This window comes from Prionailurus bengalensis, chromosome B2 (assembly GCF_016509475.1).
Source record: "Prionailurus bengalensis isolate Pbe53 chromosome B2, Fcat_Pben_1.1_paternal_pri, whole genome shotgun sequence".
Taxonomy (NCBI): Eukaryota; Metazoa; Chordata; class Mammalia; order Carnivora; family Felidae; genus Prionailurus; species Prionailurus bengalensis.
In genome coordinates, this window is record NC_057349.1 from 5,190,832 (window position 1) to 5,208,394 (window position 17,563).

The following is a 17,563-nucleotide window of genomic DNA, read 5'->3' on the forward strand; positions in this document are numbered from 1 at the left end:
CATGATGCAAAAATGAAATACTAAGAATGCCATGTTCAACAGAACTTGAGAAATGGACTAAGTGATTTGTGATTTAATCTTTCTGATCCCGTTTTGTGATCTGCATGGTTTTATTCTAGGTGCTAGAAAAGGGGTAATAGTATGTTTTTCTCCCCGCCCTTAGTACAAAATATGCCAGTCCTATGATAAATTCTTTTCCTTTTTTTTTTAAAGTTTATTTTGAGAGAGTCGGGGGAAGGGTAGAGGTGGGGGTGGGGGGGGGGAGACAGGGGCAGAGAATCCCAAGCAGGCTCTGCACCATCAGCTTGAAGCCCAATGCAGGGCTCAAACTCACGAACCACGAGATCCTGACCTGAGCCGAAATCAAGAGTTGGACGCTCGACTGAGTCACCCAGGCACCTCAATAAATTCTCCATCAGAGAAAAACAGCACATCCATCGGACTATTTCCTATGTCACTAATGTGCTTTGCCTCAGACTTCATTGAGGACTATTTTAGGCTATACGGCTCAATCTATTTTATTTTCCAATATGAGCTATGTTTCATTAATTTTGAAGTTCCATAATCTTGAAATTAGGTTTTAAAAAAATGTAGCAGTTATTTTAAGAGCTGAGGACATAAATTCACAGATTAAGCATTTATATTTCCCTAAGTGCTTAAAATAGCTTAGTATTGGACTTTAGTTTAAAAGTAATCTCATTTTGGGATGCCTGGGTGGCTCAGTCAGTTGAGTGTCCGACTTCAGCTCAGGTCACGATCTCGCAGTCTGTGAGTTCAAGCCCCGTCCCGTGCCAGGCTTTGTGCTGACAGCTCAGAGCCTGGAGCCTGCTTTGGATTCTGTGTCTCCCTCTCTCTCTGCCCCTCCCCCACTCATGCTCTGTCTCTGTCTCTCAAAAATGAATAAACATTAAAAAAAAAGTAATCTCATTTCAAAATGTCCTTGCTAGCTTCTTTGCTTTACCTAAGTTTTCAGAGACCCTTTCAGCTAAGAATGTTTTCACCCAATTATCATACATAGATTACAGACTGAAGAGGTTTAAGATGAAAAGCATCTCACTCACTGTCATTTTCTCCAAAGAAAAGATTTCTTTACCACTTCTGGTTGTGCTAATTTATTTTGAAAGTTACATCTGTTCAAGTCAAATTTACACTTGGTGTTTGCTGTTGGATTTCTTTAGGCGGTGGTGTTCTGGTTTCCCAGGTGTTTTGTGTGTCTGCCTTGTGCTATTAATTTTCCCGTGGCCTTCTTCGTCACATCCACGGAGGTAAATGCAAGTGTTTTTCCTTCCTTCAGAACATGGGCTGTTATCACTATATCTTCTCCTATTTTAGCCGGTGCCACGTACCTTGAAGGGAAACAAATATAGTTAACAGCAAATAATTTTTTATTAAAATTCTATATTTATTGGGGCGCCTGGGTGGCTCAGTGGGTTAAGCATCTGACTTTGGCTCAGGTCATGATCTTGCGGTCCGTGGGTTCGACCCCCGCGTCGGGCTCTGTGCTGACAGCTGAGCCTGGAGCCTGTTTCAGATTCTGTGTGTCCCTCTTTCCCTGACCCTCCCCTGTTAATGCTCTGTCTCAAAAATAAATGTTAAGGGGCGCCTGGGTGGCGCAGTCGGTTAAGCGTCCGACTTCAGCCAGGTCACGATCTCGCGGTCCGTGAGTTCGAGCCCCGCATCGGGCTCTGGGCTGATGGCTCAGAGCCTGGAGCCTGTTTCCGTTTCTGTGTCTCCCTCTCTCTCTGCCCCTCCCTGTTCATGCTCTGTCTCTCTCTGTCCCAAAAATAAAAAAATAAACGTTGAAAAAAAAAAAATAAATGTTAAAAAAAAATTTTTTTTTAATAAAAAATTCTGTATTTATTTTTGAAAGAGCAAACGCAGGCACATGAGCAGGGGAGGGGCAGAGAGGGGCGCAGAGGATCCAAGGTGGGCTCTGCTCTGACAGCAGAACTCACAGACTGAGATCGTGACCTGAGCTGAAGCTGGATGCTCAACCAACTGAGCCACTCAGGCGCACCTTAACATTTTTTAAAACGGGAAGTTGTGTGCATCCCTTAGACGTTGCTTATTTTCTTTCTACAAGAGTTTAAGAATGGTATCCGTAAACTTTCTGTCCTATCAGATTTGAATGGCTGGTCTTGACCAAGTACATCTTCCCCATTTCATATCCCCCACGAGTTTCTTTTCCCATAAATATGAGAAGCCCCCCCCCCCCTTTCTTCAAGTTTCCCCTTTCATCTTTATTTGGGAACATCCTGGGTAAAGTGTTCCTGGTGTCTGTCTACACAGTAGGTTCCCCCTTACCTGCAGTTTGACTTTCCATAGCTTGGGTGACCTGTGGTCCATAAAGCATTAGATGATCCTCCTGATCTGTCAGAAGGTCAACAGTGGCCTAACGCTGCGTCCCTGCCTAAGTCTTTCCCTCACTGCGTCTGCTGCTCTGGGTGTGTCATCCTCTCCCATCCTCACTAGAATGGTGAGTACAGTACAAGAAGGTAGTTTGAGAGACCACGTTCACATAATATATCACGCTTGTTCTATATTATCGTTATCCTTGTTAATCTTACTGTGCGTAGTATATAAGTAAATTTTATCACACGTATGTACGTATAGGGTTCGGTACCACCTGTGGATTCAGGCACCCACTGGGGGTCTTGGAACATATCCCCATGGGTAAGAGGGGCCTACTCTATCTTCTATCAATATTTAGAATTCATTCAACTGCACTTGAGTAAATTCTGCACTTTACGGCACTTGAAACGATCTAAGGTGAGAACTATAAGGAATTAATGCGAGCTCCTTAGAATGCTGGTGATGAGCCGTATATATTCGTAAGTTGTTGTTTCTTTATGAAATATCGACAGTAAACCTTTGAGACTCTTTCTGCTCAGGTGGGTCAGTTTTTGAAGCTCCGGCAGTTCTTGATGGAAGCTGTCTGACTTACTAAAGAATCTTTAGGCTGACGATAGCAGCAGTAGGATCTCACAAGATCCCGAGGTACCAGGTTTGGGCATCCGTGCTCTGGGCAGAGGCACCCAAGGGCAAGTAGAATCATCAGCGGGTCCCACCCCCACTCACGGAGTAAGGTAAGGACCGCCCAGCCTGCTCGGCAGTACAACGAACGGAAACTGCTCTTTCCGTGGATCTTAATTTCAAGACCGTTTGCCCTTGTCCTGTGACCTGTGAATGGCACCCTCCATTTATTTCCACAGTAGACGCGGGCTGAATTTTCTGAAGTGAGCCTATTAAAAGATTTAGATTGTCTACAAATCTGATAACGTTATTTCCACTGCCCTCATGTTGCATAACATTGGCTTTCGGGTGCCCCCAGTAAAAATCATTCTTCCGTTGTGTAGCTGGAAAAAGCAGTCATACTGAAACAAAACCCCCACGCCCTGCATTCTAGTGACCGGACTGGCACCAGTACTGGTTAAAACTGGTACTAGATCTTTTACATTTGGAAACATCTGACCCCTGCAGGCATTTTCACCAGAGTGAGTGACAGCCTGACATCTGGGGTGCTGCTTCCTGACCACACAGTTTATACCCATGGAGCCTGGTGGCAGCTGCAGGGAGAGATACAGGATTGCAAAACTGGCCATTTTGTGTTCACTCTGTTACAAGGCAATGGCGATGGATACTTTATGAAGGTTTATCCAACTCTGACTTTTATTCAGGCTTTTCTCAATGCACTCAATGCACTCAATACAACCCTCCTAAGACCTTTGTACAGGTGGCACTTTTCAGGACTTTGTGCAATGGTTACAAGCCGGGAGTTTTTTTCCCAACCAGTATACATAACAGAAGCCAAATGTTTGCTTCTTTGAATGTTTAGGTCATTACCCCTCTCCTACGGATACATACATACTGCATTTGGAAATCAGTTGCTCCAATTCGAGATTCTACGGCTCTGGGATATTCTGGGCACATCTATACTTGCCCTTAAGCATGATCAGCTCGGGGCACCTCTAGTTTTATTCATGTTACAATTGTACGTAGTCTCATTGTTTGAAACGAGTTTTCACATTATAAAAAGGTATTTGTAGTACAGTTTGGATACATACGTTATGTTCATATCGACACTGACTCCCGGTGCTCCCCTTTCTGTGGATACCAGAGCCAATGTTGATACGTTATCCACCAAGGTGGCTATCATGCCACCATGCAGAGTGCCGTACTTATTGGCATGGTCGTCTTCTACTCTCATTTCACAAATCAGTTTCCCAGGGGTAGCAGAGACCAGAGTCATCTAAGTGTAAAAGAAAAAAAGAAGTTTGAACATGCTTTGGTGTTAGGAAAGCCCAAACAGCCCATCAAGAATTATCGCCCAGTTAAACTGAGTCACCCCAGGGCCTCATGACCGGCTCAGTTGGTGGAGCGTGCGACTCTTGATCTCGGGGTTGTAAGTTTGAGCCCCACACTGGGTGTAGAGATTACTTAAAATCTTAAACTAAGTCACCCCAAAACAGTTGGGCAGAAATTCAAATGAGTTGCCAATCTCTCTCTGATAGAAATTACCCCAAATATAAACTGTCTTAATCTTTTTTAACGTTTGCTTATTTTTGTGAGAGAGAGAGAGAGAGAGAGAGAGGCAGAGCATGAGCAGGGGAGAGGCAGAGAAAGAGGGAGACACAGACAGAACCTGAAGCAGGCTCCAGGCTCTGAGCTGTCAGCACAAAGCCCGACGTGGGGCTCAAATCCACAAAACATAAGATGACCTGAGCTGAAATCAGAGACGCTTAACCGACTGAGCCACCCAGGTGCCCCTCATATATAAATTATTTTTAAAGAAAAAGGAATATTTAGGGAAAAGACAGTAGTTTTTGTTAATCTTCACTGCAGAAATCAAATATTCTAAGCTTTCCAGCCTTATGTATTACAATCTGGCATCTCAATGTCTCCATCTCAATTTTAGACCAAGAAAGCTAGCTGGTCCCTGTGATCTGTTAACCCATGATAGGTTTCATTTGGACGTTCCCTAGTTTTTGCAGAGAGTAATTTTTATAATGACTTTGTAATGAATAGTTTAAAATAATTTGAATAGACTGGAAGAAATTCAGTAATTCAGTGAGTGTCTAGAATTCACAAACTTATACCATAAACCCATTTTAATATACAAAGTTTCACAGAATCCAGAAGTTAAACTGCTTTTAAGATCCTGCCCCATTTATGGTATTATAAAGAAAAATAAGTACATAAAAGATAAAAAGGGAAATAATAAATTACAATTTTTATATCAAAATCTTTAAAAAGGAAAGTTTTGGGGACCCTGGGGTGGCTCAGTTGGTTGAGCATCTGGCTTCAGCCCAGGTCATGATCTCATGGTTTGTGAGTTAAGCCCCATATGGGGCTCTCTACTGTCAGCACAGAGCCTGCTTTGGATCCTCTGTCCCCTGCCCTCCCCTCCCACTCTGCCCACTGCCCACTCTCTGCCCACTGCTCCCCCCCCCCCACTCACGTGCACGCTCTCAAAAAATTTTAAAAAAAAAAGGCTTTTGGAAAAATAATAGAAATATGTTTTTTATATCCTACTTAAATTACTAGGAAAAACGTCATAGCATAAGATTGAGAAATTGGAACTGAGCTGTGAATGGGATGTGCTACATTTAGCAATGGTCATATTTGCTGTTGCTAGAGGTGTTCAGGCAGAATACAGATGAGTATTTGGTGTATCTGTTGTATTTGGGGGGTGTGGGGTGTCTCGACCATTAAACGATTAGGTTCTAGATAACCGCTATCTTAACTGAGCATTTTCCTATGCTAGGCTCTGTGGCAAACACTTAAATACTATGTAATAAGGAAGGGGTAGTTTCCACTGCTCCTTTAAGTAGGTAACTGAAATTCATGGTGGTTTGTTGTTGGGGTCACCCGTGATGGGACAGACCTGAAATTTAGATCTAGGTCTATCTTCAAGTCTCCCTAGACACTATAATGTCTCTGGATTTGCAGTGGCCTTTAACAGCTCCCACCAGGAAGACGCTTTGGAGTTTCACAAACCACAACTTTAGTGATTTTGCTGTTGTTTTTCCCCTGGAGAACTAGGCCCTGAGGTAAAACAAACACAGCCACACAATATAAACCATCCTAAACAATATCATGTCATGTTTTGCATAACAGGTAAGTCAATGGCAAATAATGTTAGACAGGATCAAGTCTATCCACACGATAAATGATGTAGCCACAAGATGTCCTCGTAAACTACACATGGAACAGGACCAACGTGTAAACTGCCCTCATTCGGGCATTTACACGAGTATGTTAAGCACTGACAACGTAAAGACAAATGAAATCAAATCCCTCCTCGTAAGGGGTTCGCAACCTAAAGGAAGAGACCCGTACGCAGACCACTGCAGTGGGAGGGTTCCTGGAGAAGAGAGTACAGGTTGCTTGAAGGGCATCTAACTTTAATGGAGTATGTTTTTAGAGAACAGACATTAGGAAAGGCCTCCTGAGGGACAGGGAGGAGTGAGCCAAGTGAAGATGGGGAACAAGCCAGACAGTTCAGGGAAGAGAACTGAAGGCAGTTGGGTGCATGTGAAGGCCTCGCGTGTTGAGTAGAAATCAGTTAGAGATTATCTGACTTCGGCGGGGGTGACAGGAGGCCATGCAAATGTCAGCTTGACTTTCTACTGCAGAATACAGTTTTTGACTGTTTTTCTTTCCCCCAACTTGAAAGGCCAAAGGACACAGTGGTACACACGAGTGGTTTAAAATACACATTGGAGTAGAGAGAATTTTGTTCCCGTCAGCCTGATCCTGCAAAAGAAATGCTTTTATGTGTCGCCGTCTGTCGTCTCCCTGGGTAAAATAAAGGAATTAAGCCACTGGAAGCTAACAAAGGCATCGATGTCGGAGCCAGCCCCCAAAGCTAATCAATAGTCTTGCTGGGGAAGAGGCCCACGGAGAGCTAACCTCTCTCTGATGAGGAAGGGGGGTATGAGGAGAATCCTGTTAAAAAAAGAGAGCATAAATGATCTTGGTCTCAGTCAAGATACGGGTTACAGGGGACACGCTTGTTTGGTTATTAACTACGGCTAACTTTGGGTTCGAGACCACACTCCGTGACGCTGCACGCATTGTTTCCACCCGCACCCAGATCTCTGAAGTGGGTCCTGTTGTCTTCATCGGCCTCCCACATCTCAGGTTTAACTCCTCTGCAGAATCACCTCCCTTCACGGCTCACCTGGACTGCTGCGGGCAACCGGGTCCTGATGCGTCGGGTGTCTCGCGGAAGGATAGCTGCCACGCCTGTTACGATGCAGCGGGGCCGAAACCAACAATGCTGAGAAGCACCCAGATACATTCCATTCTCTGGGCCACCGCGGTACGATGGCAAGAACCTTTATGGCTCAGCCCAGTCCAACACGTGGGCTCCTCGGTTTATAGGAAAAATTACGTATGTGTGCACACATACGATCACCTGTCCCTTTTCTGCACGGCCTGCAGCGGACTGCCTCTCCTCGGTTCCTCACGTGTTCACACGAGTTCCCATGGCTCCTGCCGCCACGGCACCCTCCTTCCTCACCCCGCACACCCAGGCTCCGATTCCATCGCCGATAACCGTCTCCCCGTTCCTCCCTTACCTTTCCAGGAAAGACAGTGAGAAGGAATGCCTGATAATCAGCACGAAGGAGATGGCCCCCAACAGGAAGCTCCGTGCGGACCCCAGAGTTCTCCTTAGGCCTTGACGTTTCCGGTCATCCTGGTCCTGGTCCACAGTCATCACTGTGACTGCTGGTGATGGCTGTGCCGCTCACCACCCTGCCTCTGCTAATGAATGAAGACGTGTGTGTTCTCTGGCTCAGTGAGGGTGTCTGCCACGGGCCTAAAGGAGCGTGGCACGTGGCCTGAGAAAATCTGTGTATGTAACCACGCGAGTCAGCCACGGAAGGACGCTGAATACGAAAGACCGCGCTTAACACACAAAAGCACCGAGGACCGAGGAGGTCAGTGAACGAGAAGTTTATGTATTTGTGAAAGAGGTTGTCTTCAAGCAAGTTGTCCTGATGACAGACATTGCTGATTTCGTATGTGACGCAGTGCAGATACCAGAAGGAAGTGTCTGAGGACAACGTATAAATGTACCTTCATAAAAGCAGGAAAGGAGGGAAGAGCAAGAAGGCGGGAGGCACAGCAGCAAACAGGCCAGTTACGGTAAGGGCCCCTAAGAGGGCATACGCTACAGAAGTACTGTGGCTCAACCATGTGCTGTAGCCGCCCAGCACTTGGGTTTTATAATGTGTGTCTTAGCCGTTTAATTGCACGGGTGGCTTTAGATCAATAGGCAAGAGCATCAGCTCTGGAGCCAGGCTGAGGCAAGATCCTTAACTGTGGTCAAGAGCAGGGTAACATTCAAATTAAGCAATTGGAACACGGCCCGGCATATCATGGGGGATCGAGACATTTCAGTTCTCATCCTTGGTAAAGTTGGGACCCGAACACAACTGTGAAACCCCAAGTTGGTTTGTATAGTTTCACATGGATTTTTCTTAAACTCGCCCGATTGGAACTTAGAATTTTCCAGTTACTAAACTCAATCACTGAATGACCTCATGACTAAATTCAGTGGATATTTTTCAGGCCTTTGTTTACCTGACCACTCAGCATGTCCAGACATCCAAACCTTTTCCTGGCCTTTCCTGAACTCCCACGTCCACCTTCTCCTGGGTTTCCTCCTCCTCCTCTGTGGAGTGCCACAGTCCCTTTGCCGGCACCGCCCACCCAAGTCTTAGGGTCATCTTACCATCCGGCCTCATGAGACCACCAAAGGCCACACTGGCTTTCAGTTTCCCTCAGAAGGTTAGAGGACAGGTTCTCTAAAGTTAGGCACCATAATAGAGTTAATGGCATGGGCTTTGGGGCAGATACGTGGGTTAAGATCCCAATTACTAGCCGTAAGGGCTTAGAAAAGGTAAGCCTCGACTTTCTCATGTATAAAGTGGGGATGACAGTCACAGCATTGCCAGGAGGATGAAATAAAATTTGTAGGTAAACCAATCAGGCTCAGAGTACTCAAATACCTGTTCTATTACTGAAGAGGACTCCGGCCTGCTTGCTTTTCTTCTTGCAGTTAGGACTTAAACTCTGCTTCATTTAAGGGGCTTGAACAAACTGAATAACCAGGTGCCTTTCTGAAGGTGAATATGGTCCCATGAGATCCCGTGTCTTATATCCTGCAGTTGGGCTCCTTCCTGAGCAGATCCTGTGTACGTATCTGTAGAAGTACCAGCCCCCGGCCACGGGCAATCTCAGCTGGATAAAGTCTTTGCAGGGCAAACAGCCTACTGTGTGGAGCTGCCCCCAGCCCCAGAGTCCTCTCTCCTCTCTCTCTCCTGTCTCACTATGCATCAGCAAAATCCAAACTACCCATTGATGCCAAATCCTTTTCCCCTACCGTATCAGTAACTCTTGACCTGAGTCCACAAGTCCTGTCTGCTCGACCTTCAGAGGGGCCAGAATTCACCACTCCTCACCCTCTGCTCTGGTCCAAGCCACCACCTCTGCCCAGTTCTCACAGCTGTCCCCAGGCTCACCTTCCTGCCTCTGCCCTTGCCTGCCTTATGTCTGCTCTCTCACTACCAACAAGAACGCTCTTTTCAAAATTCTGTCCCTCTTTCGTTCAAGCCCTTCAAGGTGACAGCCACCTACTAAGCCATCCGATATCTCCTCTCCACCTTGTCCGCTTGGGATTCCTCCCGAAATGCTGCAAACACAGTGTTTTAAGTCTCTGAGCTTTTACGTTTGCTTTTCTGCCGGGAACACTCTTCCCCTTTGAGTGCCCATAACCTGCTCAGGTCTTTACTAAAGTGCCGCTATTTCGGCGACATCTTCCCAGATGACATGAGTTAAAACTGAACTCTCCATAACAGAACCCCACAGGAATACACGTTGTAGGGAAAAAATATTTAAGCTTTCCTGTCCCAATACTCTTTATCATTGGTCCCTGCTTTATATTTTTTTTATAGCACTTACCACCATCTAACATACTATATATTTGACTGACTTATTCTGTTTAATGTTGAATTGACCACACTAAAATGTATGTTCCATACGTGGGAGGATATTTTTGTCAGTTTTCTTCACCTCTATATTCCTGGTGACTTGAATGGTGCCTGGCACGTAGTAGGCATGCAAGTGTTTGTTGAGTGAGTGAATACATTAGAATCTGAAGGCCAACTACAGGAGCATTCTGTAACAGTATGCCCAACATTTACTGACACAGCAACCGACTGAACAGACTATCGGGAATATCTTCCGTGTGCCAGGCGGTCACCTTCCACTAGGCACTGACAAATGCTTATTAAGCATCTACTAGGGGTTTGCTCCCAAAGAGTGCTCTTGACGTGGGGAGGGAAGACAGAAAAATAGGTATTTTCACTAATATACAGTAAGTCTGACAATAACAGTTAGCCAAGGTATTTAGCAGGGTCAGACAAAGACAGTTGGGGATGCCAAGGAAAGCTTTTCAAGAACAGAGGTGGTTGCCACTTGAAAAAGACTTTGAAGAGTAGAAATGGGGGGCCGACTGGCTCAAGGGCAGAGGATCCAAAAATAAGATGTTGTCCTAGACCTTGGAGAGATAACTAGTAGAGGTTGTAAGAGACGGCCAAAAATACAAAAGTTAGCAAATGAGTGCCATGGGAGGCAAACAAAGCCCAAGGGAAGAGCTAAGAGGAATTTAACAAAATATTCCCGTAAGAGTTGACCAGATGAAGTGACATTCTACTCTTGTTCATTGGAGTGGTGACAATGGTGACAGACAGGCTTGTGAAGAAACATAAACCATCACTATTGTTTCTCAATGGCTGGTAAATGGCAGGCTTTATTGAATCCTTCTAGAATACCTATAAAGGTGGATTCTGTGAAGCCTCTATGGTATATTAATCACATTGGTAAGATTTCTCTCATGTGCAGGTTCTCTGCTGCCTTGAATCTGGAAAAGAGGGGCTAATAGAGAAGGACCTCGACACATTGAGGACTAGAGCAGGGTCTATACATGTCTTCAGATCTCCTCTCAAGGGGAAAAACACAGACTTGTGTAGAATTTTTGCAGGTGATCTACTTTAGAATCTAGTACCTGAGGACAGGTAGGAAGCCCTGCAGGAATGGAAATATGGTGAGCCAGGCCCAGCCAACAGTGGACTTGTCCTAGGACAGCACCACAAATCAAACAGCAATAAAGAAGTTTAAGTCATCTCTGTTCCCTCTGTATTCTGTAGTCCAGAAATTCCTGCAATTCTCAGGGTGGTTGAATAAAAATTAGGCTACCTTTTTTTTTTTTTTAAAGTGTTCTGTGCTGCATTTCAAAAATGCATATATTTAGTTTTTATCAAAGCTCTCAGATACCTTTCTGAGGTCTTCAGGAACTGGAGGACTTGAATAAAAGGACTACTTGGACAAGCGGTAGAACATTTCAGCAGCATCTCATTTCCAGGTGTATGTGGAGCCACTAAACCTTGACTGTCTTCCACGCACAGACATGTATAATCATTTCCCTTGAATTGGTCCTCCATTCACCCACCCCTGCTACAGTTCTTAATTTCACAAAATATGTAGAGTTGCTCTGAACTGATGCCAAATCCCTTTTCCCTATGGTATCAGTAACTCTTGACTTGAGCCCATGATTTCACTAATTGTATCTTGACTCCTTAAATTCTATCTCTGAGCCATCTAAATTGCCACGTTCCTCCTCTTTATTAGATTTTTAACTGCAACGATCATTTCATACGAATAAACAGTGTAGAGATGCATTTTCCTACCTCCCACCCCTTCAGTGCCATGTATCCTGCAATATCATTCTCTAGACTTTTTCAAACATATATGCACATAGAAGGCTTTTTTCCTTTCTTTATATAAAATTACAAAGGCGGGATCACATGATACGCATTACTTTACAACTTTCATTTTTCTCTTCCTGGTAGAATAGCCATGCTTGTAGCTCATATCACAGAAATCTTCTTTAATTGCTTTGTGGGATTCCCTAGTATTTGACTATATTAGATTTATTGAAGTATTGCTTGATATATGTTCTTTGAATATTTTTTACCATTACAAACAAAGATGCTTTTATTTGCGGAAGATAGATTACCAGAATTAGGTAGCTGGGTAAAAAGGTTATGTAAATTTTTAACCAATCTGCCAGACCACTTTTCAAAACCATTGAGTAAGAGTGCCTCATTCCCGAATTCATCCTCAGGAATGCATATTATTCCTCGTAATTGCCCTTTTTACAATATGATGGGCAAAATAACACAGTGTCTCATGGTTTAAGTTTGCCATTAGCCAGGTTATGGGTGCTGCTGAACAATCCTTCATGCTTACTGGCTGACTACTTTTCTTAATTCTTTTCCAGATAGTTGTATTTTGACTTATTTATTTATTCTTTTTTTTAATTTACATCCAAGTGAGCTACCATATAGTGCAACAATGACTTCAGGAGTAGATTCCTTAATGCTCTTTTTTTTTTTTTTAAAGGAGGTTCTACACCCAGCCAGGAACCCAACACCAGGTTTGAACCCATGACACCGAGATCAAGAGTCAGATGCTTAACCAACTGAGCTAGCCACTCAGGTGCCCTGGATTTCGACATTTATTGTATCTCTTGCCATAAAGAGTTTAAATTAGTGAAATGCACAGTGCCAGACACATAGTAAATGCTCTTATTGTAAATAAATATAACAATTTCTAATTTTATAAAGTCATACGCATCATTTAATGACATGCTCCTATGATAAGAAGTCATTTTTTAAAATGTGCCTTCTTTACATAGAGCTATAAGGGATTTCTTTCACCGGTTCCCCTATGGTTAGACATTTAGGTCGATGATGGTTAATGGTTGCACAACAATGTGAATGCAATTAATACTGAATTGTACACTTTAAAGTGGCTAAGATGACAAACTTTACGTCATGTATATTTTGCTGCAATTTTTTTTTTTTAAAAGGGGAGGATATGGGGCACCTGGGTGCCTCAGTCGGTTGAGCATCGACTTCAGCTGGGGTCATGATCTCGTGGTTGGTGAGTTCAAGCCCCCACCAGGCTCATCCCTGTCAAGCATAGAGCCCACTTCAGATCCTTGGTCCTCCTCACTCTCTGCCCCTCCCCTGCTTGTGCTCTCTTGTCAAAAATAAACATTAAAATAAATACATTGAAAAAAGTGGGGGGATCCACCATCAATGTTTCCTGAACTTTTTTATTCATGGGACTCTTTTTTCTCAGGAACAGTTGATGGGACTGGTACTTCCCTAGATCCCACTTTTCTCCTCTCCTGGATGATAAACTCCTAGAAGGCAAGGAACTGTGGTTAGTATTTCTTCATCATCTCACAGTACTCGGTTTGTCGACTGATTTTAAAGTGATCTTATAGCAAGAGCAGGACTTTCAGTGTTGGTTCTTCTCTATCAGTATTTTACAAAAGATAGGTTTTGTGGGTATCTAAAAACATCAATAAACCAGAGATGTTTTTTTTTTGTTTTTAGAACAGGCTAAAATAAAGAAGCTCCAATGTAAGATCTCGTGCACGAGGTTGACATCTGTACCAGGACTGATAGGAAGGTGCTTTCTTCAATAGGTCATTTTGGGAAGAACAGAAAGTCACCATCCTTTAGCAGATTCTATATGCTGGGGTACAATATCTGTCCAAAAACCAAAACTGCCCTTGGCATACTATCAGCCAAATTTTCAAGTGTTCTTCTATTTAATTCATTGGCTTTTTAAAAAATCATTAAAAGAATCAAAGGTTAGGACAGAATTTTCTTACCGTATAATCAAGAAAAAAAAAAACACGCAACTCTCTTTGGATGAGGTGTTTCTCTTTCTTGGGGTAGTTAGCTAATCTGGTAGAACCCAGGGCTTCTGTTTTTCATGCTTATTTATAAATGATTCCTATGGAACGCCTGTGGGGCCACTGTGGGAACGGGGCAAGGGGCAGACGGAGAGCACTGATGCTGCACCACCGCTTCTCACGCTTGTTAATATTAAGAAACATCATCCCTCTTCATCTTTGCAAAAGCAGTGAGGTAAGCACACAGGTGTGTCTGAAACATCATATGCATCCTTACTCCAATTTAGTTTTAACAAGGCGTTTGCATTAAATGCTTAAGAGTGAGCATCCTTGCCTTGAAAAATCTCTGGTGTCATATTTAACCAAAGGGACAACTATTTGGCATAAAATATTTTTGTCAGCCAAGGTCCAGGGAGGCAACAGAAAACACACTGGCTATTTTAACAAAGACAATATAAATAATTGTTAGTGGAGACTTAGAGAGAGACCACATTCTGTCTCATACCAAGACATGTGGAAGTCTGATCTGAACAACCGGTTCAAAGTTCAGTGCAAACTTGGAACGAGAGAGTAGCAATTTATCTAGTTTTAACCCAGCACAAGTCAAGTGATTAAAAAGGTTTTTCGACATCAGCACTATTGACATTTGGACTGGGGTTTTTTTTTTTAATGTTAATTATTTGAGAGAGAGAGAGAGAGAGAGAGAGAGAGAGACAGACACGGAGCATGAGCAGGGGAAGGGCAGAGAGAGAGGGAGACCCAGAACCCGAAGCAGGCTCCAGGCTCTGAGCTGTCAGCACAGAGCCCAACACGGGGCTCCAACTCACAAACTGTTTGAAGCCTGACGCTTAACCTACTGAGTCACCCAGGCGCCCCCTGCATAAATATATATTTTAGCCCTAGCAACTCTGCCCACACAAAACAAACAACCACAAATCCTTTTTTTTTTTTTTATAAAGCTAACCATAGTTCTTTTTTTTTTTTTTTTAATTTTTTTTTTTTCAACGTTTATTTATTTTTGGGACAGAGAGAGACAGAGCATGAACGGGGGAGGGGCAGAGAGAGAGGGAGACACAGAATCGGAAACAGGCTCCAGGCTCCGAGCCATCAGCCCAGAGCCCGACGCGGGCTCGAACCCACGTACCGCGAGATCGTGACCTGGCTGAAGTCGGACGCTCAACCGACTGCGCCACCCAGGGGCCCCACAAATCCTATTTTAGATCAAATTAATACAGAGCACCTACAATGGTATTGACCTGTGCAGTTAGTATGACAGTCACTATCCACAACTCCATATTGAGCACTTGAGACATCGTCAGTATGAATTGAGATGTGCTCTGAGTGTAAAATTCACACCGGACTTCAAAGATGAAGTCCCCCCAAAATAATACTCTTTTGTATTGATAACATACTAAAACACTATCTTGGATATAATGAGTTGCTCAAAATATATTACTAAAATTAATTTTACTTATTTCTTTTTGTTTTATAATTTTATACATATAAAATTATGCATGTGGCTTGCACTTGTATCTTGCACTGTATCTCTGTTGGACAGTGCTGGGTCTAGAATAATTGGTATCACTACCCAACTTTAAACTGCAACATCTGAGAAACTCTATACATCTGGTTCAACAGGCATATCTTCTTGGAAGGCAAGTTACCACCAGTGCCGACTCAGCAGGCACACACAAAGTTTAAGAGAATTTTAATCAGACTCTCAAAGGCAAATCCAACCCATGACAAGATTATCATGAGAGGACACACATCCAAAAGGTTAACAATGAAAATGGCTCCAGAATTTTTAAGGAATTCAAACTTCCCCCCGAGTCCAATACTTCTTTCTTTGCATTAAGAGATCTCTCAAAGGGTTAATTATAAAGTAGTGTATTGTTTGTTATTTTATCGTGTTTGCTATTTGAAAACATTAAATACATTTGCCTAAGTATTATTTCCTATGTTTTTCACAAAAGCCCTTACAGATAATTAGGGAAAGTTATTTACATGTTGAAAATACAGCCCAGGTGTTGTTTCCAGGAGGAAGACCTTGGTCTAATGCACCACATTCTTCCAATGAATGCAGTTGGTCTGTGTTTAAACTTCACTTTTAAGTGACCCATTTCCAAATGTCCCCAAACTCTTTCCTAATCAGAAGGAAAACAGGCATGCATGCTTTAAAATATTCAGAAAAAAACCTAAAAGTTCTTAGGTTGTTAAATGTCTTGCAAATCTGACATAACCAAGGGCTTCTGTTATTCATGCTTATTTATAAATGACTCCTATGGAACAGGATTTCTACACAGACCGCGAGAACTAGGAATCTGGGCTAGTCTGTTCATGTGGCAAAGGGGACAGGGGCTAGTCTGCCTAACTCTGTAGGGCCACTCCACCAGAACTTGTCCTTCCTCCCTGACTGCAAGTTTTTACTATCAAACGCTCTAGGCTGCACGTGCATGGTAAATATAGATTACTTTCCCCCCCCAGAGCACTACAGGCATTTGTTTGTTCAAGGGTTGAACTTTAAAGTCCTTTCTAGCTCTGAAACCGAGCAACTGTGTCTCCAGAACAAGTGATAATCAAACAGTCCCCGACTTACGATGGTTTGACTTAGGATTTTTCAATTTTACGATGGCGTGAAAGCGATACACACTCAATAGAGACGACTTCCAATTTCGAGTTTCGATCTTTTCCCAGGCTAGCTACATGCATGTAGGACTATGCTCTCCTGACGCTAGGCAGTGGCAGGAAGCTCCCAGTCAGGCCCTCCATCAGGACGGTAAGCAACTATACTTAAAATTACTCTCGGGGCGCCTGGGTGGCGCAGTCGGTTAAGCGTCCGACTTCAGCCAGGTCACGATCTCGCGGTCGGGAGTTCGAGCCCCGCATCAGGCTCTGGGCTGATGGCTCAGAGCCTGGAGCCTGTTTCCGATTCTGTCTCCCTCTCTCTCTGCCCCTCCCCCATTCATGCTCTGTCTCTCTTTGTCCCAAAAATAAATAAACGTTGAAAAAAAAATTAAAAAAAAATTAGTCTGTACCTATACAACCATTCCGTTTTTCACTTTCAGTACAGCGCTCAATAAACTACATAAGATATTCAACACTTCTCACAAAACAGGCTGTGTGTTAGACGGTTTTGCCCAACTGCAGGCTAAGAAGTGATCTGAGCAAATTTAAAATAGGCTAGGCTAAGTAAGCCATGTAGGCTAGGTATACTGAATGCACTTTGGACGTGCCATATTTTCAATTTACAATGGGTTTATCTGGACGTAGCCCAATCGGAAATCAATGAAGACCTGTATTTATGTACATTTAGATGAAATAAACTATGCACTTGACCTAGCACATAATGGCTCTCCATAACAGTAGTAATCATCATTGCTGAATTTACCGGGGCGTCCAACAGAAATCTAGCGAGAGCTACTAATTTTCAGCGCAACCCGCCCCAAGCATCGTACTTCCGTTACAAGCCAAGGCTTTGACTCCAATACCTTTTCCAAAACTCTATCAAAACCGCGACCACTGCCCATCGTCTTCAACAGCTCCAGCAGGTGCTGTGTCAAGCGGTTCATCGTGGACCGTTCCTGCTTCTGGGCACCGCACAAGAATGAACCTTGCAAGAGCCGGGAGCCCCGATGTGTTCGCAAAACACCAAGGGCGAGCAGGGCGAAGAAATCTCCGTCTTCCCCGCCCACTGTGCGCTCTGGGTCCGGCGTCGCGGGCTCCGGCTGCCAAGGCGTCAGGGGCTCGCGCTCTGAGGTTCCGACCCCGCTTGTGACCGCG

The 17,563-nt window shown here is 43.8% G+C and overlaps 1 protein-coding gene across 1 annotated transcript; it reads right to left on the bottom strand.

The window, feature by feature from the left end:
- Positions 1 to 1,096: 1,096 nt before the first annotated feature.
- On the bottom strand, positions 1,097 to 17,559 carry ACOT13 (acyl-CoA thioesterase 13). Its single transcript, XM_043590699.1, has 3 exons — positions 17,272 to 17,559; positions 4,065 to 4,249; positions 1,097 to 1,346 (listed from the first exon to the last, which is right to left on the bottom strand). Exons 1-3 carry the CDS (start codon positions 17,350 to 17,352, stop codon positions 1,175 to 1,177), a joined length of 438 nt encoding a protein of 145 aa, XP_043446634.1. The 5' UTR covers positions 17,353 to 17,559; the 3' UTR covers positions 1,097 to 1,174.
- Between the last annotated feature and the right edge of the window lie 4 nt (positions 17,560 to 17,563).